This window comes from Oncorhynchus mykiss, chromosome 27, assembly GCF_013265735.2.
Source record: "Oncorhynchus mykiss isolate Arlee chromosome 27, USDA_OmykA_1.1, whole genome shotgun sequence".
NCBI lineage: Eukaryota > Metazoa > Chordata > Actinopteri > Salmoniformes > Salmonidae > Oncorhynchus > Oncorhynchus mykiss.
This window is the reverse complement of record NC_048591.1, coordinates 30763481-30787317: the sequence shown is the minus strand read 5'-3', so window position 1 is coordinate 30787317 and position 23837 is coordinate 30763481. Positions and strand designations below refer to the sequence as shown.

Here is a 23837-nt window from a genome sequence, read left to right as displayed (position 1 = left end):
CTGTGCTACCAGAGACTCTGGGTTTGTGCCCAGGCTCTGTCGCAGCCGGCCACTGAGAGACGTCACTCGCTCTGAAACCATGAAGTAATTGTTTCCCTTGCTCTGCAAGGGCCACAGCTTTTGTGGAGCAATAGGTAACGATGCTTCTTTGGAGGCAGTTGCTGATGTGTGCAGAGGGTCCCTGGTTCAAGCCCAGGTAGGGGTGAGGAGAGGGACGGAAGCAACACTGTTACACAAGCAAGCTCCCTGGCTGAGGATACAGAACTGCTGTGTTAACCGGCTAAGTGGCCAAATACAGGCCAGAAATGTGTTGGAATTTTCTGCCGATGTCTTTTGAGACTTATAATGATGGGTGAGATGTTATTGCTTATATAGCATTGTTTAGCCTATCATGGTTTAGTCTCACACACCCCCTAACGTGAGAGTTGAGTGTTATTTAATCTTTGTTTATATGAAGAGCATCTATAGATGCCGAGTTAGTTTAAGCTTTATGTTTAGGCACCCTAAGGTTTGTGTTAGTCAAGGAGTGCTTCATTTGGGGAAATCACTCAGTAAAGGGACAGGAGGGGGGATAGGGTTTGTGTTTTATGTTCACTTTTAGTACAGGTGGCATGACAAGCTCTCGCACGGCAAGACATTTTTCTTTTGGGCTTTGTATGACACAATTTGCTCTAAAATAAGAAATGCCAGGTAGTGACCGAGCACAGAGTAGATCTGGTGGAATAAAGATAGTCAGCTGGAACTGCAATGTCTTAGGTCATGTCGTGAAAGAGTCAAGGTTTTTTTATCATCTTAAATCACTGGCCGCTGACATAGTGCTTCTTCAAGAAACTCAGATGAAATGCTCGGCTCAGGCCAAACTACGAGTCGGCTGGATCGGTCAGATATACCAGTCTAATTTTGATGCAAAAGCGAGAGGGGAGCAATCCTGAAAAGGAAAAACATTCCTTTATTTACTCATCCTCAATTTCAGATCCTAATGGTCGGTATATTATTGTGGCTTGTATACTGAAATCGAAACCAATAACCTTGGTCAATTTATAAGGACCCACCTTCGATGATCCATTATTTTTTCAAAGGATATTTAAGGCCATACCAAATATCTTGGATACAAGTGTTCTTGTTTATAAGGCGACTTTAACTGTATGCTGTACGCTTTTCTTTTAGATAAACATCTATCAAGGTCACTTCAACAATCAAATGCCAGTGTCTGTCTAAATACATTGATGAAAAACCTTAACATTGTCGATATTTGGAGACTGACTCACCAAACATATAGGGATTATTGTGACAAACCACCTAAATCATTATCAAGACAGCTAAGGCATGTACGGGCATCTAGAGCTATTCATAAAATTAACGACAAGAATGGTCAAATAGTAACAGATGCACAGGATATTAATAAATGCTTTGCACAGATTTACCCAGAGTTACAGTGGGGCAAAAAAGTATTTAGTCAGCCACCAATTGTGCAAGTTCTCCCACTTAAAAAGATGAGAGGCCTGTAATTTTCATCATAGGTCATTTGGTCAACAACAAAAGTTTATCTCAATACTTTGTTATATACCCTTTGTTGGCAATGACAGAGGTCAAACGTTTTCTGTAAGTCTTCACAAAAGCTCCCTAAAACACTTCAGCGTGCAGGCCTTTCTAATCGACCTGGCCCGGGTATCCAGGAAGGATATTGACCTCATTCCATCAGTAGAGGATGCCTGGTTATTCTTTAAAAGTGCTTTCCTCACCATCTTAAATAAACATGCCCCATTCAAAAAAGTTAGAACCAGGAACAGATATAGCCCTTGGTTCACTCCAGACCTGACTGTCCTTGACCAGCACAAAAACATCCTGTGGCGTTCTGCATTAGTATCGAATAGCCTCCACGATATGCAACTTGTCAGGGAAGTTAGAAACCAATAAACACAGGCAGTTAGGAAAACAAAGGCCAGCTTTTTCAAACAGAAATTTGCATCCTGTAGCACAAACTCCAAAAGGTTCTGAGACATTGTAAAGTCCATGGAGAATAAGAGCACCTCCTCCCAGCTGTCCACTGCAGTCTAGGAAACACTGTCACCACAGATAAATCCACAATAATTGAGAATTTCAATAAGCATTTTTCTACGGCTGGCCATGCTTTCCACCTGGCTACCCCTACCCCGGGCAACAGCTCTGTACCCCCCACAGCAACTTGCCCAAGCCTCCCCCATTTCTCCTTCACCCAAATCCAGAAAGCTGATGCTCTGAAAGAGCTGCAAAATCTGGACCCCGACAAATCAGCCGTGCTAGAAAATCTGGACCCTCTCTTTCTAAAATGATCTGCCGCAATTGTTGCAACCCCTATTACTAGCCTGTTCAACCTCGCTTTCATATCGTCTGAGATCCCCAATGATTGGAAATCTGCCGTGGTCATCCCCCTTTTCAAAGGGGGAGACACTCTAGACCCAAACTGTTACAGACATACAACTATCCTACCCTGCCTTCCTAAGGTCTTCGAAAGCCAAGTTAACAAACAAATGACCGACCATTTTGAATCCCACCTTACCTTCTCCGCTATGGAATCTGGTTTCTGAGCTGGTCATGGGTGCACCTCAGCCACGCTCAAGGTCCTAGACGACATCATATCCGCCATCGATAAGAAACAATACTCTGCAGCCATATTCATCGACCTGCCCAAGGCTTTCGACTCTGTCAATCACCACATTCTTATCGGCAGACTCAACAGCCTTGGTTTCTCAAATTACTGCCTCGCCTGGTTCACCAATTACTTCTCAGACAGAGTTCAGTGTGTCAAATCGAAGGGCCTGTTGTCCGGACCTCTGGCAGTCTCTATGGGGGTGCCTCAGGGTTCAATTCTGTATGATGATGTCCCTCTTGCTGCTGGTGATTCTCTGATCCACCTCTAAGCAGACGACACCATTTTGTATTCTTCTGTAAACTCTCCTTCCAGACTCACATTGAGGTTATCCAGTCCAAAATGAAATCTAGAATCAGCTTCCTATTTCGCAACAAATCATCCATCACTCATGCTGCTAAACATACCCTCGTAAAACTGACCATCCTACCGATCCTTGACTTTGGCGATGTCATTTACAAAATAGCCTCCAACACTCTATTCAGCAAATTGGATGCAGTCTATCACAGTGCCATCTGTTTTGTCACCAAAGTCCCATATACTACCCACCACTGCGACCTGTATGCTCTCGTTGGCTGGCCCTCAGTTCATACTCGTCGCCAAACCCACTGGCTCCAGGTTATCTATAAGTCTTTGCTAGGTAAAGCCCCGCCTTATCTCAGTTCACTGGTCACCAAAGCAGTACCCACCCGTAGCACGCGCTCCTGCAGGTATATTTCCCTGGTCACCCCCAAAGCCAATTCCTCCTTTGGTCGCCTTTCCTTCTAGTTCTCTGCTGCCAATGACTGGAGCGAATTGCAAAAATCACTGAAGCTGGAGACTCATATCTGTCAGAGTTACTTCAAACAGAGCAGGACTACCCCCTAGAGAGTGTCAGAGTTACTCCATACAGAGCAGGACTACCCCCTAGAGAGTGTCAGAGTTACTCCATACAGAGCAGGACTACCCATAGAGAGTGTCAGAGTTACTCCACACAGAGCAGGACTACCCCTAGAGAGTGTCAGAGTTACTCCATACAGAGCAGGACTACCCCTAGAGAGTGTCAGAGTTACTCCATACAGAGCAGGACTACCCCTAGAGAGTGTCAGAGTTACTCCATACAGAGCAGGACTACCTCTAGAGAGTGTCAGGGTTACTCCATACAGAGCAGGACTACCCCTAGAGAGTGTCAGAGTTACTCCATACAGAGCAGGACTACCCCTAGAGAGTGTCAGAGTTACTCCATACAGAGCAGGACTACCTCTAGAGAGTGTCAGGGTTACTCCATACAGAGCAGAACAACCCCCTAGAGAGTGTCAGAGTTACTCCATACAGAGCAGGACTACCCCCTAGAGAGTGTCAGAGTTACTCCATACAGAGCAGGACTACCCCCTAGAGAGTGTCAGAGTTACTCCATACAGAGCAGGACTACCCTCTAGACTGTGTCAGAGTTACTCCATACAGAGCAGAACTACCCCTAGAGAGTGTCAGAGTTACTCCATACAGAGCAGGACTACCCCTAGAGAGTGTCAGAGTTACTCCATACAGAGCAGGACTACCCCTAGAGAGTGTCAAAGTTACTCCATACAGAGCAGGACTACACCTAGAGAGTGTCAGAGTTACTCCATACAGAGCAGGACTACCCCTAGAGAGTGTCAGAGTTACTCCATACAGAGCAGGACTACCCTCTAGACTGTGTCAGAGTTACTCCATACAGAGCAGGACTACCCCCAGAGAGTGTCAGAGTTACTCCATACAGAGCAGGACTATCCTCTAGACTGTGTCAGAGTTACTCCATTCAGAGCAGGACTACCCCTAGAGAGTGTCAGAGTTACTCCATACAGAGCAGGACTACCCCTAGAGAGTGTCAAAGTTACTCCATACAGAGCAGGACTACACCTAGAGAGTGTCAGAGTTACTCCATACAGAGCAGGACTACCCCTAGAGAGTGTCAGAGTTACTCCATACAGAGCAGGACTACCCTCTAGACTGTGTCAGAGTTACTCCATACAGAGCAGGACTACCCCCAGAGAGTGTCAGAGTTACTCCATACAGAGCAGGACTATCCTCTAGACTGTGTCAGAGTTACTCCATTCAGAGCAGGACTACCCCTAGAGAGTGTCAGAGTTACTCCATACAGAGCAGGTCTACCCCTAGAGAGTGTCAGAGTTACTCCATACAGAGCAGGACTACCCCTAGATAGTGTCAGAGTTACTCCAAACAGAGCAGGACTACTCCCTAGAGAGTGTCAGAGTTACTCCATACAGAGCAGGACTACCCCCTAGAGAGTGTCAGAGTTACTCCATACAGAGCAGGACTACCCATAGAGAGTGTCAGGGTTACTCCATACAGAGCAGGACTACCCCTAGAGAGTGTCAGAGTTACTCCATACAGAGCAGGACTACCCCTAGAGAGTGTCAGGGTTACTCCATACAGAGCAGGACTACCCCCTAGAGAGTGTCAGAGTTACTCCATACAGAGCAGGACTACCCCCTAGAGAGTGTCAGAGTTACTCCATACAGAGCAGGACTACCCTCTAGACTGTGTCAGAGTTACTCCATACAGAGCAGGACTACCCCCAGAGAGTGTCAGAGTTACTCCATACAGAGCAGGACTATCCTCTAGACTGTGTCAGAGTTACTCCATTCAGAGCAGGACTACCCCTAGAGAGTGTCAGAGTTACTCCATACAGAGCAGGTCTACCCCTAGAGAGTGTCAGAGTTACTCCATACAGAGCAGGACTACCCCTAGAGAGTGTCAGAGTTACTCCAAACAGAGCAGGACTACCCCCTAGAGAGTGTCAGAGTTACTCCATACAGAGCAGGACTACCCCCTAGAGAGTGTCAGAATTACTCCATACAGAGCAGGACTACCCATAGAGAGTGTCAGGGTTACTCCACACAGAGCAGGACTACCCCTAGAGAGTGTCAGAGTTACTCCATACAGAGCAGGACTACCCCCTAGAGAGTGTCAAAGTTACTCCATACAGAGCAGGACTACCCTCTAGACTGTGTCAGAGTTACTCCATACAGAGCAGGACTACCCCTAGAGAGTGTCAGAGTTACTCCATACAGAGCAGGACTACCCCTAGAGAGTGTCAGAGTTACTCCATACAGAGCAGGACTACCCCTAGAAAGTGTCAGAGTTACTCCAAACAGAGCAGGACTACCCCCTAGAGAGTGTCAGAGTTACTCCATACAGAGCAGGACTACCCCCTAGAGAGTGTCAGAGTTACTCCATACAGAGCAGGACTACCCCTAGAAAGTGTCAGAGTTACTCCAAACAGAGCAGGACTACCCCCTAGAGAGTGTCAGAGTTACTCCATACAGAGCAGGACTACCCCCTAGAGAGTGTCAGAGTTACTCCATACAGAGCAGGACTATCCTCTAGACTGTGTCAGAGTTACTCCATTCAGAGCAGGACTACCCCTAGAGAGTGTCAGAGTTACTCCATACAGAGCAGGACTACCCTCTCGACTGTGTCAGAGTTACTCCATACAGAGCAGGACTACCCCTAGAGAGTGTCACAGTTACTCCATTCAGAGCAGGACTACCCCTAGAGAGTGTCAGAGTTACTCCATACAGAGCAGGACTACCCCTAGAGAGTGTCAGGGTTACTCCATACAGAGCAGGACTACCCCTAGAGAGTGTCAGAGTTACTCCATACAGAGCAGGACTACCCCTAGAGAGTGTCAGAGTTACTCCATACAGAGCAGGACTACCCCCTAGAGAGTGTCACAGTTTCTCCATTCAGAGCAGGACTACCCCTAGAGAGTGTCAGAGTTACTCCATACAGAGCAGGACTACCCCTAGAGAGTGTCAGGGTTACTCCATACAGAGCAGGACTACCCCTGCTGTGAGCAGTGCTCGTCATGCCCTAAGTGAGATGACGGCTTACCCATCTACTGTCCTAGCAGGGGCAACATTAGAGGTGTGTTTAGCCCATCTCAGAGCTTTCAGTCCCCCTCAGACAGACAGCCTGCATGGGGGCTATAAACCTCCGTAAGCGCTCCCTAAACCACAACCAGTGGCACAGACTGATAGACAGACCCAGCAGAAGCCTTTATACTGTGTCTGCCTCACAAAACAAACTATGCTCTCCTTATAAAGAAAGAGCTGAACTTCTTGTGATTATGTTTATCTAACACCCCCTTCTCATCTCTCCCCTTTTCTCTCTCTCTCTCTCAATTCAAATGGCTTTATTAGCATGATAAACATGTGTTTACATTGCCAAAGCAAGTGAAATAGATAATGAACAAAAGTGAAATAATCAATCAAAAATGAATGAAGATAAAGTGAACTAGTCCTGCAGAGTTTTACCTCCCTTCATCTCCTCTCCTCTCCCTCTCATCCTATCACTCTACCTTAAAAGGCTGATAGGATTTAACAGTCCAAAGAGTTCTAAAATTAGTTTCAAAGGAATAAACACATTTCAAATGTCACATTATGGCTATGTACAGTGTTAAAATTATGTGCAAATATTTAAACTCCAAAAGGGAAAATAAAATGTATTTACAATGGTGTTTGTCCTTCAGTGGTTGACCTGGCAACAGGTCACACATATTGCTGCTGTGATGGCACACTGTGATATTTCCCCCAACAGATATGGGAGTTTATAAATATTGGATTTGTTTTCAAATTCTTTGTGGGTCTGTGTAATCTGAGGGAAATAGGTGTCTCTAATATGGTCATACATTTGGCAGGAGGTTAGGAAGTGCAGCTCAGTTTCCACCTCATTTTGTGGGCAGTGTGCACATAGCCTGTCTTCTCTTGAGAGCCAGGTCTGCCTACGGTGGCCTTTCTCAATAGCAAGGCTATGCTCACTCTCTCTCTCTGTTTCTGTCTCTTTCTCTCGCTCTCTCTCTCTCTTTCACTCACTCTCTTTCACTCACTCTCTCTGTCTTTTTAACTGTCTCTCTCTCTCTCGCTTTCACTCATACTGTCTTTTTCGCTCGCTCTCTCTCTCTCTTTCACTCACTCTCTCTGTCTTTTTCCGGTGCAGATCTGTGATAAGGAGTGGCACTATTACGTCATTAACGTGGAGTTTCCTGTGGTGACACTCTACGTGGACGGAGTGACCTACGACCCTTACCTGGTGACAGACGATTGGCCGATCCACCCATCTCAGATTGACGTGCAGCTTACTTTGGGTGCCTGCTGGCAAGGTGATGATGATGACAATGATGATGATGCTGATGATAAATGATGATCTATCAAAAAATATTATAGATCAACATGAACGTCTAATTCACGTCAGAATTAGACTTTCACGTTTCTCAAATGTTAAATTTAGAAGTTTTTAAACTTAACTTCTTGACGCGCGGATCCCTTTACCGGGATCATTTTCATCAACAACCACTGAATTGCAAAGCGCCAAATAAAATTAAAATTACTAAAAATGTTTATATTCATGAAATCACAAGTGCAATATAGCAAAACACACCGTAGCATGTTGTTAATCCGCCTGTCGTGTCAGATTTTGAAAATATGCTTTACAGCGAAAGCAATCCAAGCGTTAGTGTAAGTTTATCGATTGCTCGACAAAACATTATGTACACCTAGCATCAAGTAGCTTGGTCACGAAAATCAGAAAAGCAATCAAATTAATCGCTTAACTATGATGATCTTCGGATGTTTTCACTCACGAGACTCCCAGTTACACAATAAATGTTCCTTTTGTTCCATAAAGATTATTTTTATATCCAAAATACCTCCATTTGTTTGGCGTGTTATGTTCAGAAATCCACAGGCTCGAGCGGTCACAACATCGCAGACGAAAATTCCAAATAGTATCCGTAATGTTTTAAAAATATATAATCGGGCCTCCCGGGTGGCGCAGTGGTTAAGGGCTGCGACTCCTGTGGCGGGCTGGGCGCAGTGTACGCTAGCCAAGGTGGCCAGGTGCACGGTGTTTCCTCCGGCGCATTGGTGCGGCTGGCTTCCGGGTTGGATGTGCGCTGTGTTAAAGAAGCAGCGGCTTGGTTGGTTGTGTATCGGAGGACGCATGACTTTCAACCTTCGTCTCTCCCGAGCCCGTACGGGAGTTGTAGCGATGAGACAAGATAGTAGCTACTACAACAATTGGATACTACGAAAATTGGGGAGAAAAAGGGGTAAAAAAAAATAATAATAATTTTAAAAAAAAATAAATAAATAATAATAATAATATATATATATATATATATATATATATATATATATATATATATATATTCGATAATATATCAACCGGCACTGTCTCTTTTACAGTAGGAGAGGGAGAGACAATGGCTGCCCCACTCTGTTGCGCAAGCAAAACTCATGCGAACACCCAGCTATCCACTGACGCGATGTTATCTTTCTCGCTCATTTTTCAAAATAAAAGCCTGAACCTATGTCTAAAGACTGTTGACACCTTGAGGAAGCGATAGGAAAAGGAATCTGGTTGATATCCCTTTAAATGGAGCGAAGGCAGGCTATGGAACATGGAGCTTTCAAAATAGAAGTCACTTCCTGGTTTGATTTTCCTCAGGTTTTCGCCTGGAATATCAGTTCTGTTACACTCACAGACAATATTTTGACAGTTTCTATCCTAATCTGTCAATTCTATGCATATTCTAGCATTTGGGCCTGAGAAATAGGCTGTTTATTTGGGAACATTATTTTTCCAAACATAAAAATAGTGCCCCCTAGCTGAATGAGGTTACGTTTAGGCATTAACTCTGAATGGTTAAGGTTAGTCTTAAGGTTTGGGATAGGCTTAAAACAAACATATAAAAAACAACATTCTATCGCTGGATTCGAACATGCAACCCTTATAATCCGATACTTACGCCCATCCACCATCCCCGTCCACGACACCCTAGCAAAACCGAAACCAACTCGAAGCTAACAGCTCTCACTGTTGCCCCTCTTAGCACATGGATGGATGTCGAATACTGACTTGTATGATGGGTGACCTGGCTGGAAAATGATGACAATGACGATCTGCAACCAATGTCTTGCCCCTGTTGTGTGCCGTTGTTGACTGGTTCGATGTGGGGAAATGTTTGGGGGATCTGACCTGACAGCTGATCAGTTAAGCCGACTGGACAAGTGGTGTCAGCTTTGCTCTCTCCAGTCTTACTTTGAAGTGCTGTGTGCATGATGTGTATTTTTGAAAGTGAATGAACCTGACTGACAGAAGCTTGTAATCCATCTTCGATGCACAATGAAGTTGAAAAGTGAAGATACAATCAAGCTGTCTTCAGCAACGCCCAGTTAAAGAATAGATAAAAGGTCACTTCTCCTACAGTAGAGCCTACTGTTACTGTTGCTAAATGACTGTATGAATGTGTGTAATGATAGGTAGCCCTAAATGATGTGTCGAGATAGACAGGCCATTTTCAACAGGGTGGCAGGACAGGAGGAGGAGAGGAGAGGAGAGGAGAGGAGAGGAGAGGAGAGGAGGAGGAGAGGAGAGGAGAGGAGAGGAGAGGAGAGGGACATTACTTCTCCTTTCCACAACTGCTGTTTTTCTTCTCATTTGTTGAATGGCAGATGGAGTTGAATGACAGATGGAGTTGAATGGCAGATGGAGTTGAATGGCAGATGGAGTTGAATGGCAGATGGAGTTGATTGGCAGATGGAGGTGAATGGCAGATGGAGTTGAATGGCAGATGGAGTTGAATGGCAGATGGAATTGAATGGCAGATGGAGTTGAATGGCAGATGGAGTTGAATGGCAGATGGAGTTGAATGGCAGATGGAGGTGAATGGCAGATGGAGTTGAATGGCAGATGGAGTTGAATGGCAGATGGAGTTGAATGGCAGATGGACTTTAATGGCAGATGGAGTTGAATGGCAGATGGAGATGAATGGCAGATGAAGTTGAATGGCAGATGGACTTTAATGGCAGATGGAGTTGAATGGCAGATAGACTTTAATGGCAGATGGAGTTGAATGGCAGATGAAGTTGAATGGCAGATGGAGTTGAATGGCAGATGGACTTTAATGGCAGATGAAGTTGAATGGCTGATGAAGTTGAATGGCAGATGGAGTTGAATGGCAGATGGAGTTGAATGGCAGATGGAGTTGAATGGCTGATGGAGTTGAATGGCAGATGGAGTTGAATGGCTGATTGAGTTGATTGGCACATGAAGTTGAATGGCTGATGGAGTTGAATGGCAGATGGAGTTGAATGGCAGATGAAGTTGAATGGCAGATGGAGTTGAATGGCTGATGGAGTTGAATGGCAGATGGAGTTGAATGGCAGATGGAGTTGAATGGCTGATGGAGGTGAATGGCAGATGGAGTTGAATGGCAGATGAAGTTGAATGGCAGATGAAGTTGAATGGCAGATGGAGTTGATTGGCAGATGGAGTTGAATGGCAGATGGAGTTGAATGGCAGATGGAGTTGAATGGCAGATGAAGTTGAATGGCAGATGGAGTTGAATGGCAGATGAAGTTGAATGGCAGATGGAGTTGAATGGCAGATGGAGTTGAATGGCTGATGGAGGTGTGTAGCCCTGAAGAAGGGATTAGAAGACCTTGAATAGAGATGGAGGTCAGCGACCAGTAGGCCTCTCTGAAGGGAACTAAGCCCTCAGTAACCACCCTGTTATCTTTACACAGCGCTATTAGCTCTGACCATTGCCTTTTCAAAGACACTAGCTGCTAGCGACCACCTCCACTGACAAGCTCTAGTGAAAGTTCCTTCAAACTTCTAGAGGAGTCTGTCTCAGGCTTTCTGTGGTAATCGCAGATGAGAAGGAAGGAATTTGAAGGAATTTGCGACGTGACTTGTTCATTTTACATTAGCGTTTTATACGTGCTCATTTGCATAACGCATAGCCTCTCTGAGCTAGTGGTGACGGGATGGGAAACTGTGTGATGGAATTGGCATTTTAGAAGGAAAGAAATTGACATGAAAAAAGGGAAGAAAAATAGAAAGAAGTTTGATAGAGAAAGTTCAGTGTGTCTATAGAGTCAGTGGATTATTGTTCAGTTCAGCAGATTGACCGTTTGCACTAAGGCAGAGTTCACACGGTCTTGTAGAGAAACAGCGTTTGCTGTCCTTTCTGCCCTCTCTCTAATGGTGATGTTGTTCTTTCCAGCCCTCATTCTCTTAGAGAAAGTGTGCTTTTGCGTGCGTGTTTTTCTCTGTGTGTTTTATCATGCAGCCTGTACACTGCATGCTGAAGGGAAGTGCCTGTCTACCCAGACATGAGGCCAGGCAGGTGGCAGGCTGCAGTTTAAACCCTCTCTCTCTTAACCATCTCCTGAAGGCAATTACAATTGTGCTTGGCGTGGTGCTGCCAACAGGCTCACAGTGAAACACACAAACCTCCTGGTCTGAGAAATGACCTGGGATCAGTGGCATGTCACCAGCCCATCTGCCTAGTAATGTCACAGACAGTACAGTAACAGTACATTAGTAGTGGCAGAGAGAGAGGGGGGACTGACTCAGGACTTGTCTGATTAAAGTGCATGCTGGGAGACCTGAAGTGTTCGAAGGCCATTAACAGTGAGATTACTGTGTGCTTTTGTCACTTACTGACTTTTTAGTCATTGGCTATTGAGGTTTCTGAAAGGATTTCCTTCCGTTCTACATTATAATAGTGGAACTGTATGTAGTTATTATTCATGAACTGTGTCTTCTGTGTGTAGGTGGTGAGGTGACGATGCCGCGGTTCACTCAGTACTTCCGGGGCAGTCTGTCAGGGCTGACCATCAGGCCAGGGAAGATAGAGAGCCAGAAGGTAATCTCCTGTCTACAGGCCTGTAAGGAAGGACTGGACATCAACTCACTGGAGAGCCTGGGCAAGGGCATCAAGGTAAGGCGACAGACAAGACAGACAAGACAGACAAGACAGACAAGACAGACAGACAGACAGACAGACAGACAGACAGACAGTAAACGCATTCAAATGCTGATATACTGTATATTCAAACATATGTTAAAACACTTAGTCTCCCCTCCCTTTTCTCACCTACCCCCTTTCTATCCCCACGTCCTTCTCTCCTTCCTCCCCCCTTAAAGCCTGAAGCTGATTCATCTCCCAGTATAGAGAGAGAGGGAGTAGATAAAGAGAAGAGAGAGGCCTTATTGTAGAACTCTTTGGACTGTTGTTCCATGATTAAATCCTGTCAGCCTTTTAAGGTAGAGTGATAGGATGAGAGGGAGAGAGAGGAGTTGAAGGGAGGTAAAACTCTGCAGGACTAGTTCACTATCTTTTTCAAATGATTTCATTTTCTTTTTGTGGCGACACTTTTCCACAGGTCTCCTGAGACTAGTACAGCTTAAGGACAGTGTTTAGGATCAGGTGGGAAACTTGACAATACAATCACAGGAGAAGGAGAGGATGAGAGGAGAGAGAGGGGGAGAACAGGAATAAAAGGAAACGGAGAGAGCTCCCTGAAGCGTTGTGTCTTTGCTGCTGTGTGTGAATGAGGCTGTGGTATCAGCAGCATAAAGCCTCTTCAGTGAGACTGAGACTCAGTGCATCATGTCCACTGGGACCCAGCGCTGTGTCTGAGTGTGTCTGAGCAACACAATAAGCTTATGATCCCTCAAACAGAGAAGAAGAATGAACACACACTCATGATGTACACTCAAACACACTCAATCAGACACACTCAGACACACACTTATGCTGTACACACACTTAGACACACTCAGACACACAGTTTTTTGATTGTGGGTTACACTGTGGTAAAGTCTGATGTGTTCTCTCGCTGTCTCTCTCTCTCTCTTTCTCTCTGTCTCCCTCTGTCGCTCTCTCTCTTCTCTCTCAGTTCCACTTCAACCCAGCCCAGTCGATCCTGGTGATGGAGGGCGAGGATCTGGAGAACATGAACGCTGCTCTGAGGAAGGTCTCCTACATCAACTCCCGCCAGTTTCCCACACCGGGCATCAGACACCTGCACATCTCAACCTCAGTACAGTACGCAAGCAATGGCTAATTCTACCTTTACCACTGACTGTTACATAATCTCTATCTGTCACTCTCCCTCTCCTCTGTCCATCATCTACCTCAGTACAGTGACTGGATAAGGTTTTCTCTGTCCTTCATCTACCTCAGTACAGTGACTGGATAAGGTCTTCTCTGTCCATCATCCACCTCGGTACAGTAACTGGATAAGGTCTTCTCTCTCCTCTGTCCATCATCCACCTCAGTACAGTGACTGGATAAGGTCTTCTCTCTCCTCTGTCCATCATCTACCTCAGTACAGTGACTGGATAAGGTCTTCTCTCTCCTCTGTCCATCATCCACCTCAGTACAGTGACTGGATAAGGTTTTCTCTGTCCTTCATCTACCTCAGTACAGTGACTGGATAAGGTCTTCTCTGTCCATCATCCACCTCGGTACAGTAACTGGATAAGGTCTTCTCTCTCCTCTGTCCATCATCCACCTCAGTACAGTGACTGGATAAGGTCTTCTCTGTCCTTCATCTACCTCAGTACAGTGACTGGATAAGGTCTTCTCTCTCCTGTCCTTCATCTACCTCAGTACAGTGACTGGATAAGGTCTTCTCTCTCCTCTGTCCATCATCCACCTCAGTACAGTGACTGGATAAGGTCTTCTCACTCCTGTCCTTCATCTACCTCAGTACAGTGACTGGATAAGGTCTTCTCTGTCCTTCATCTACCTCAGTACAGTGACTGGATAAGGTCTTCTCTCTCCTCTGTCCATCATCTACCTCAGTACAGTGACTGGATAAGGTCTCATCTGTCCTTCATCTACCTCAGTACAGTGACTGGATAATGTCTTCTCTGTCCTTCATCTACCTCAGTACAGTGACTGGATAAGGTCTTCTCTCTCCTCTGTCCATCATCTACCTCAGTACAGTGACTGGATAAGGTCTTCTCTGTCCTTCATCTACCTCAGCACAGTGACTGGATAAGGTCTTCTCTCTCCTCTGTCCTTCATCTACCTCAGTACAGTGACTGGATAATGTCTTCTCTGTCCTTCATCTACCTCAATACAGTGACTGGATAAGGTCTTCTCCGTCCTTCATCTACCTCAGCACAGTGACTGGATAAGGTCTTCTCTCTCCTCTGTCCTTCATCTACCTCAGTACAGTGACTGGATAAGGTCTTCTCTGTCCTTCATCTACCTCAGTACAGTGACTGGATAAGGTCTTCTCTCCTCTGTCCTTTATCCACCTCACCTTGTGACAACTAGCTGTCTTTTTTCAACCTCAGTCCAGTTTAACCTACTGTAACTCTGCCTGTACCTCTACCTCTACCTGTACCTGTAACTCTACCTGCACCTCTAACTCTACCTGTACCTCTAACTCTACCTGTACCTCTAACTCTACCTGTACCTCTAACTCTACCTGTCCCTCTACCTCTATGTGTAACTCTACATGTACTTCTGCCTGTACCTCTAACTCTACCTGAACCACTAACTCTACCTGTACCTCTAACTCTACCTGCACCTCTAACTCTACCTGTACCTCTAACTCTACCTGTACCTCTAACTCTACCTGTACCTCTAACTACACCTGTACCTCTAACTCTGCCTGTATCTCTACCTCTACCTGTACCTGTAACTCTACCTGCACCTCTAACTCTAACTCTACCTGTACCTCTAACTCTACCTGTACCTCTAACTCTACCTGTACCTCTAACTCTACCTGTCCCTCTACCTCTATGTGTAACTCTACATGTACTTCTGCCTGTACCTCTAACTCTACCTGAACCACTAACTCTACCTGTACCTCTAACTCTACCTGAACCTCTAACTCTCTCTGTACCTGTACCTCTAACTCTAGTTGTACCTGTAACTCTACCTGCAACTCTACCTGTACCTCTAACTCTACCTGTACCTCTACCTGTATCTAACTCTACCTGTAACTCCACCTGTACCTGTAACTCTACCTGTACCTGTAACTCTACCTGTACCTCTAACTGTACTTGTACCACTACCTCTACCTGTACTTGTACCTCTAACTCTACCTGTACCTGTAACTCTACCTCTACCTGTAACTCTACCTGTACCTGTAACTCTACCTGTACCTGTAACTCTACCTGTACCTCTAACTGTACTTGTACCTCTACCTGTACTTGTACCTCTAACTCTACCTGTACCTCTAACTCTACCTGTACCTGTATCTCTAATTTTACCTGTACCTCTACCTGTATCTAACTCTACCTGTACCTGTAACTCTACCTGTACCTGTAACTCTACCTGTACCTGTACCTCTACCTGTATCTATCTCTACTTGTAACTCTACCTGTACCTGTAACTCTACCTGTATCTATCTCTACCTGTACCTGTAACTCTACCTGTACCTGTAACTCTACCTGTACCTGTACCTATACCTGTACCTCTAACTCTACCTGTACCTCTACCTGTATCTCTAACTCTACCTGTACCTGTAACTCTACCTGTACCTGTACCTCTAACTGTACTTCTACCTCTACCTGTACCTCTACCTGTACTTGTACCTCTAACTCTACCTGTACCTCTAACTGTACTTGTACCTCTAACTCTACCTCTACCTGTACCTCTAACTCTACCTGTACCTCTAACTCTACCTGTACCTGTACCTCTAACTGTACTTGTACCTCTAACTCTACCTGTAACTTTAACTGTACCTCTACCTCTACCTGTATCTCTAAATCTACCTGTACCTGTAACTCTACCTGTAACTTTACCTGTCCCTGTAACTCTACCTGTACCTCTACCTCTACCTGTATCTCTAAATCTACCTGTACCTCTACCTGTAACTCTACCTGTACCTGTAACTCTACCTGTACCTCTACCTGTATCTATCTCTACCTGTACCTGTAACTCTACCTGTACCTGTAACTCTACCTGTATCTATCTCTACCTGTACCTCTAACTCTACCTGTACCTCTAACTCTACCTGTACCTCTAACTCTACCTGTACCTCTACCTGTATCTCTAACTCTACCTGTACCTCTACCTGTACCTCTACCTGTACCTGTCTGTGCATTTAGTCATCTCTCTCTCTGTCCTCCCGCTCCATCTCTCTCTTAATGATATCTTTCTCCTTCCTTCTCTCATTTTTCTCCTCACTCTTTTTGTCTTCTCACTCCATTTTCCACATCCTCTTCTTATCTTCCTGTGATCTGTGAGTTTAAACTAGACCCAACACCTTCTCACTGTCAACACAAAACAGCACAGTGACTCATTAGAGCACATCTCACACTCACTCATGTATAGATAGTTAGCTACTCCCTCTTCTTCTCTCCCTTTCCTCCTCTCGCTGTCCTCTGCTCCCTCTCCCTGCTTTCTCTCCCTCTCCTCCTCTACCTGTCCTTCTCTCCCTCTGCTCTCTCTCCATGTCCTTCTCTCCCTGTCCTTCTTGCCCGCTCCTCCTCTCCCTCTGCTCCCTCTCCCTGTCCTTCTCCTCCTCTCCTCTCCCTCTTTCTCTACCATCTTTTGTTCTTTATTCCACCACTCTCTCTGTTCCACATTGCCACCTGGGGCAAGTTTTTACATTTTCATGTTATTTATTAATAATTCTGTCTGGATTTTGCCAGAGGACAGAGAGGGAGAGAGACAGAGCGAGGCTGGATGGTATTTTATAACAGCCATCCCTGGCGGGCTGTGGTGAATATTCATAGCAGGTTTAAATATGTGTAGCCCCCCACAGCTCAGCCCTGGAGGTTTGTACTCCGCCCCCCTATTGGGTTCGACGCAGGGCTGCGGGCCCATCCCTTCAGCTAGCCTAGCAAGGAAGGGGGGGCAGGAAGAGGAGGGGTCGACTGGGCTGCAGGCACACCAATTAGAAATGAATACATTATGCTCACGATGCTTAAGCTTGTGTATTTCTCAATGTGGTTTAATAAAGTTTTCTGGTTGTGTGTAGGCGGGTGGCTGGGGCTGTGGGACGCAGGCTATTCAGTGGTCTGCACTGCCTGTGAACCTTGTTACGATCCAGCTGTTCCTCACAAAGAGAGGGTCTGGTAGTCGTCTTAGACAAGCTTTGAGAATTCATTTAGAACAACGTCCAGTAAACAGGCCTGCAGAGCAGACTGTCTGTTAGGCTACAGCCAAGACATAAACTCCTCCTGAGGAATGCTGCTATTTGCTGTAAATTTCCCGGTAAGTGCCGTATCACTCTAAACAAACAAATAAAGTTGTTAATTAATTCCTTAAAACACACTTAAGCTTGTTTTCAGCGTAATAGGGCAATTACTGCAGCCATCAGGAACAAGTAACTAGTGTTAATCTATGCAGGGCCTTTATTCTACATTGTCACATTTTCTTTAATTAATTTGGTTGGGCTCCAAGTCCTCACCGTAGCCCACTCTCCACTGCCCCTGCCTCCTCTCCACAACAATACCCTGCCGCTCCACTGCCCCTGCCTCCTCTCCACAACAATACCCTGCCGCTCCACTGTCTCTGCCTCCTCTCCACAACAATACCCTGCCGCTCCACTGTCTCTGCCTCCTCTCCACAACAATACCCTGCCGCTCCACTGCCCCTGCCTCCTCTCCACAACAATACCCTGCCACTCCACTGTCTCTGCCTCCTCTCCACAACAATACCCTGCCGCTCCACTGTCTCTGCCTCCTCTCCACAACAATACCCTGCCGCTCCACTGTCTCTGCCTCCTCTCCACAACAATACCCTGCCGCTCCACTGTCTCTGCCTCCTCTCCACAACAATACCCTGCCGCTCCACTGTCTCTGCCTCTTCTCCACAACAATACCCTGCCGCTCCACTGTCTCTGCCTCCTCTCCACAACAATACCCTGCCGCTCCACTGTCTCTGCCTCCTCTCCACAACAATACCCTGCCGCTCCACTGTCTCTGCCTCCTCTCCACAACAATACCCTGCCGCTCCACTGTCTCTGCCTCCTCTCCACAACAATACCCTGCCGCTCCACTGTCTCTGCCTCCTCTCCACAACAATACCCTGCCGCTCCACTGTCTCTGCCTCCTCTCCACAACAATACCCTGCCGCTCCACTGTCTCTGCCTCCTCTCCACAACAATACCCTGCCGCTCCACTGCCCCTGCCTCCTCTCCACAACAATACCCTGCCGCTCCACTGTCTCTGCCTCCTCTCCACAACAATACCCTGCCGCTCCACTGTCTCTGCCTCCTCTCCACAACAATACCCTGCCGCTCCACTGTCTCTGCCTCCTCTCCACAACAATACCCTGCCGCTCCACTGTCTCTGCCTCCTCTCCACAACAATACCCTGCCGCTCCACTGCCCCTGCCTCCTCTCCACAACAATACCCTGCCACTCCACTGCCCCTGCCTCCTCTCCACAACAATACCCTGCCGCTCCACTGTCTCTGCCTCCTCTCCACAACAATACCCTGCCGCTCCACTGTCTCTGCCTCCTCTCCACAACAATACCTTGCCGCTCCACTGCCCCTGCCTCCTCTCCACAACAATACCCTGCCGCTCCACTGTCTCTGCCTCCTCTCCACAACAATACCCTGCCGCTCCACTGTCTCTGCCTCCTCTCCACAACAATACCCTGCCGCTCCACTGTCTCTGCCTCCTCTCTACAACAATACCCTGCCGCTCCACTGTCTCTGCCTCCTCTCTACAACAATACCCTGCCGCTCCACTGTCTCTGCCTCCTCTCCACAACAATATCCTGACACTCCACTGTCTCTGCCTCTTCTCCACAACAATACCCTGCCGCTCCACTGTCTCTGCCTCCTCTCCACAACAATACCCTGCTGCTCCACTGTCTCTGCCTCCTCTCCACAACAATACCCTGCTGCTCCACTGTCTCTGCCTCCTCTCCTCAACAATACCCTGCTGCTCCACTGTCTCTGCCTCCACAACAATACCCTGCCGAGGCGAAGAAAGACACAACTTGTGGATCACCGCTTGAGAGAAAAAGAGAAAGGGAGATTAGGCTATACCACGCTTGACTGAAAACATGTTTTTTTACACTAGAAAGGGGAGATATGACTGTGAAATCCCTGTGTGTTAGTGTTCCATGTGAGGGGGTTTACAGCGGTGTTTAGGCGTGAAATAAACAAGAACTAGGCCAGCAGCAATGTCATATATAACGGGTAATCACAGGTAATTATGAAGGAGTCGGAATCTCCTTATGCCTATGCATTTCTCTGCAAAGCTCCAACCGAATAAGGAGCTGTTGTTGTGCCTGTCCCAGCCTCTGACAGATGTTCAACTTCCTTCTCTGTAACTACATGGATGTGAAAAACATCCCTCTAGTTGCTACCAGCTTTCACAGCTCCCTTGTTAACTGTATTTTCCTTCTCTCCTCAGCCTCCCTCTGTCTCTCTCTCTCCTCAGCCTCCCTGTCTCTCTCTCCCGCACTCTCTCTCCTCAGCCTCCCCTCCCTCTCTCTCTCTCCCTAACTCTTTCTCTCCTCAGCCTCCCTCATTCTTTCTCTCCTCAGCCTCCACCTGTCTCTCTCTTTCTCTCCTAAGCCTCCCTCCCTCTCTCCTCATCCTCCCTCTCTCTTTCTCTCTCTCCATATTGTATCTTGCTCCTGTGGTTTCTCATTGATTGATGTCTAATCTGCATTGTTTATGCAGTATGTGTCAGGTTATTTATGCATGTCTATGTCAGATGTCTGCCTCACAGATGTCTGCATTCAGTCAGCCTCACAGTGTAGTAGGTGGAGGCTTATTCAACCTTTTCAAGGTTGCTGATTCCTGGAATTAGCCCATGCACACATTCTCAACGTATCTAAGTATTCAATGGCTCTGATATTTCACACATACCTGAAGTGATACCCAGCAAACACATACTGAAACATACATTCAATTCTATTTAATCAGAGTTAACCCTTCCCTCCTCTCTCTCCATCTCTGTATTCCTCGACCTCCCAGGTGTTTTGGGGAGGACACGTGTATCTCCATCCCGGACATCGATGCAGTGGTGATGGTGCTGCAGCCCAGTGAACCCAGGATCACCATAGCTGGGGTGGACAGACTGACCAGGCCAGCAGCTGACCTCAGAGGACCAGCCGGACTCACTCTGTTCCAGGACCTCCACATCATCAGTACTGTCACCAAGGGAGACACAGCCTCACACCATACAGGTACAGGGTACAGGCATAGAGGTGTGTGTGTTTGTGTGTGTGTGTGTGTGTGTGTGTGTGTGTGTGTGTGTGTGTGTGTGTAAAGGGAGAAATTGATAGATACTGGGCGCAAACCAAACAGAGAGAGAGAAATAGACAGAGAATAGCAGAGGGGAATGGCTTGTAATTATAATACTGGTCCAAAGGGGACACACTGCTCACCACCACAAAACTATTTGATTAGGTTGAAGTCTTTAGACTCTGGAGAGCACAACATCTCCTGTCATATTGGAACTTCATCAACTCCTCTCTATCCCATTCACGCACGCACACACCATTAACCACACGCTCCTAGTCACACAACACTTGGCTAATATATAGCCTCCAGCTGTGGTCTCCATTTCAGCTGCAGAACGAGAGGAGGAAAGAAAGAGGCTGAGTCCTGAAAGCGCTGCAGAGTGTTTTCCACCTTCCTGACAATGGAGCGAGTGAAACCTCTCGCTCTGGTTATCCACGTCTAATTGGCAGCTATAGCGTTGAGGCTGAGGCAGAGCACTGCTGTTCTGTGTTGTTCCCAGACTCCGCACTGAGAGGACTAGAGACAGGATTTAAATGTCATTTCCATTTGCTGTTCAGCCAGGCAGGAACCCATGCAATCATTTGTCTGGTAGGCAGAGGTCTTAGTCAGCGGGGGGGCTGGACTGTAGAAGCTGGGGATAGTGGGAGGGGGGGAGGGCAAGTCTGATGTCAGTAGTACAGGCCGGCTCTGTTCTGCCTCCCCCACCATTCACAGTTCCTTTAGTAAGAATTGTGACTTGCACAGCAGGACTAGACTGTACTTAGTGTGGAGAAAGTGTCACCGGGTGTTAAACGGCTCAGTGCAGCAGTAGGATAGTTGGAGATCCCCCCCCCCCCCCCCACACACACACACACACACACGCACACACGATCTCATACAGTATGAAATACAGATTCCATTCTCTCCATCATATGACATCTACTCTCGCTCTTTCTTTCAGGTTTCATTATGTTTGCCCTCCTCCATGTGTTATTCTCCTCTTCTCTGTATTTGTTAGTCTCTCATGCTCTACTCTTTCCTTACACCAGCACTCTCCTCTCCACTGTATCTCCACTCCTTTCTAAACATTCTCTCCTCTCCATCTCCACTCGATTCTAAACATTCCCTCCTCTCCACTGTATCTCCACTCATTTCTAAACATTCTCTCCTCTCCACTGTATCTCCACTCCTTTCTAAACATTCTCTCCTCTCCACTGTATCTCCACTCCTTTCTAAACATTCTCTCCTCTCCACTGTATCTCCACTCCTTTCTAAACATTCTCTCCTCTCCACTGTATCTCCACTCCTTTCTAAACATTCTCTCCTCTCCACTCCTTTCTAAACATTCCCTCCTCTCCACTGTATCTCCACTCCATTCTAAACATTCTCTCCTCTCCACTGTATCTCCACACATTCTAAACATTCCCTCCTCTCCACTGAATTCTAAACATTCCCTCCTCTCCACTGTATCTCCATTCCATTCTAAACACTCTCTCCTCTCCACTGTATCTCCACTCCATTCTAAACATTCCCTGCTCTCCACTGTATCTCCACTCCATTCTAAACATTCCATCCTCTCCACTCCATTCTAAACATTCCCACCTCTCCACTGTATCTCCACTCCATTCTAAACATTCTCTCCTCTCCACTGTATCTCCACTCCTTTCTAAATATTCCCTCCTCTCCACTGTATCTCCACTCCATTCTAAACATTCCCTGCTCTCCACTGTATCTCCACTCCATTCTAAACATTCCCTCCTCTCCACTCCATTCTAAACATTCCCTGCTCTCCACTGTATCTCCACTCCATTCTAAACATTCCCTGCTCTCCACTGTATCTCCACTCCATTCTAAACATTCCCTCCTCTCCAATCCATTCTAAACATTCCCACCTCTCCACTGTATCTCCAATCCATTCTAAACATTCCCTCCTCTCCACTGTATCTCCACTCCATTCTAAACATTCTCTCCTCTCCACTGTATCTCCACTCCTTTCTAAATATTCTCTCCTCTCCACTCCATTTTAAACATTCTCTCCTCTCCACTGTATCTCCACTCCTTTCTAAACATTATCTCCTCTCCACTGTATCTCCACTCCTTTCTAAACATGATCTCCTCTCCACTGTATCTCCACTCCTTTCTAAACATTATCTCCTCTCCACTGTATCTCCACTCCATTCTGAACATGCTCTCCTCTCCACTGTATCTCCACTCCTTTCTAAACATTCTCTCCTCTCCACTGTATCTCCACTCCTTTCTAAACATTCTCTCCTCTCCACTGTATCTCCACTCCTTTCTAAACATTCTCTCCTCTCCACTGTATCTCCACTCCTTTCTAAACATTCTCTCCTCTCCACTCCTTTCTAAACATTCCCTCCTCTCCACTGTATCTCCACTCCATTCTAAACATTCTCTCCTCTCCACTGTATCTCCACACATTCTAAACATTCCCTCCTCTCCACTGAATTCTAAACATTCCCTCCTCTCCACTGTATCTCCATTCCATTCTAAACACTCTCTCCTCTCCACTGTATCTCCACTCCATTCTAAACATTCCCTGCTCTCCACTGTATCTCCACTCCATTCTAAACATTCCATCCTCTCCACTCCATTCTAAACATTCCCACCTCTCCACTGTATCTCCACTCCATTCTAAACATTCTCTCCTCTCCACTGTATCTCCACTCCTTTCTAAATATTCCCTCCTCTCCACTGTATCTCCACTCCATTCTAAACATTCCCTGCTCTCCACTGTATCTCCACTCCATTCTAAACATTCCCTCCTCTCCACTCCATTCTAAACATTCCCTGCTCTCCACTGTATCTCCACTCCATTCTAAACATTCCCTGCTCTCCACTGTATCTCCACTCCATTCTAAACATTCCCTCCTCTCCAATCCATTCTAAACATTCCCACCTCTCCACTGTATCTCCAATCCATTCTAAACATTCCCTCCTCTCCACTGTATCTCCACTCCATTCTAAACATTCTCTCCTCTCCACTGTATCTCCACTCCTTTCTAAATATTCTCTCCTCTCCACTCCATTTTAAACATTCTCTCCTCTCCACTGTATCTCCACTCCTTTCTAAACATTATCTCCTCTCCACTGTATCTCCACTCCTTTCTAAACATGATCTCCTCTCCACTGTATCTCCACTCCTTTCTAAACATTATCTCCTCTCCACTGTATCTCCACTCCATTCTAAACATGC

The 23837-nt window shown here is 46.4% G+C and overlaps 1 protein-coding gene across 2 annotated transcripts in view; it reads left to right on the top strand.

Moving 5' to 3' along the window:
- Positions 1-23837, top strand: part of LOC110507154 (calsyntenin-2) — a 449723-nt gene that overhangs the window by 413480 nt on the left and 12406 nt on the right. For both annotated transcript variants that reach the window (XM_036965819.1, XM_036965818.1), the window contains exons 9-12: positions 7610-7772; positions 12235-12401; positions 13363-13511; positions 20375-20586. In XM_036965819.1, the coding sequence (XP_036821714.1) occupies positions 7610-7772; positions 12235-12401; positions 13363-13511; positions 20375-20586 (691 nt within the window). The remainder of the gene's footprint in view (positions 1-7609; positions 7773-12234; positions 12402-13362; positions 13512-20374; positions 20587-23837) is intronic.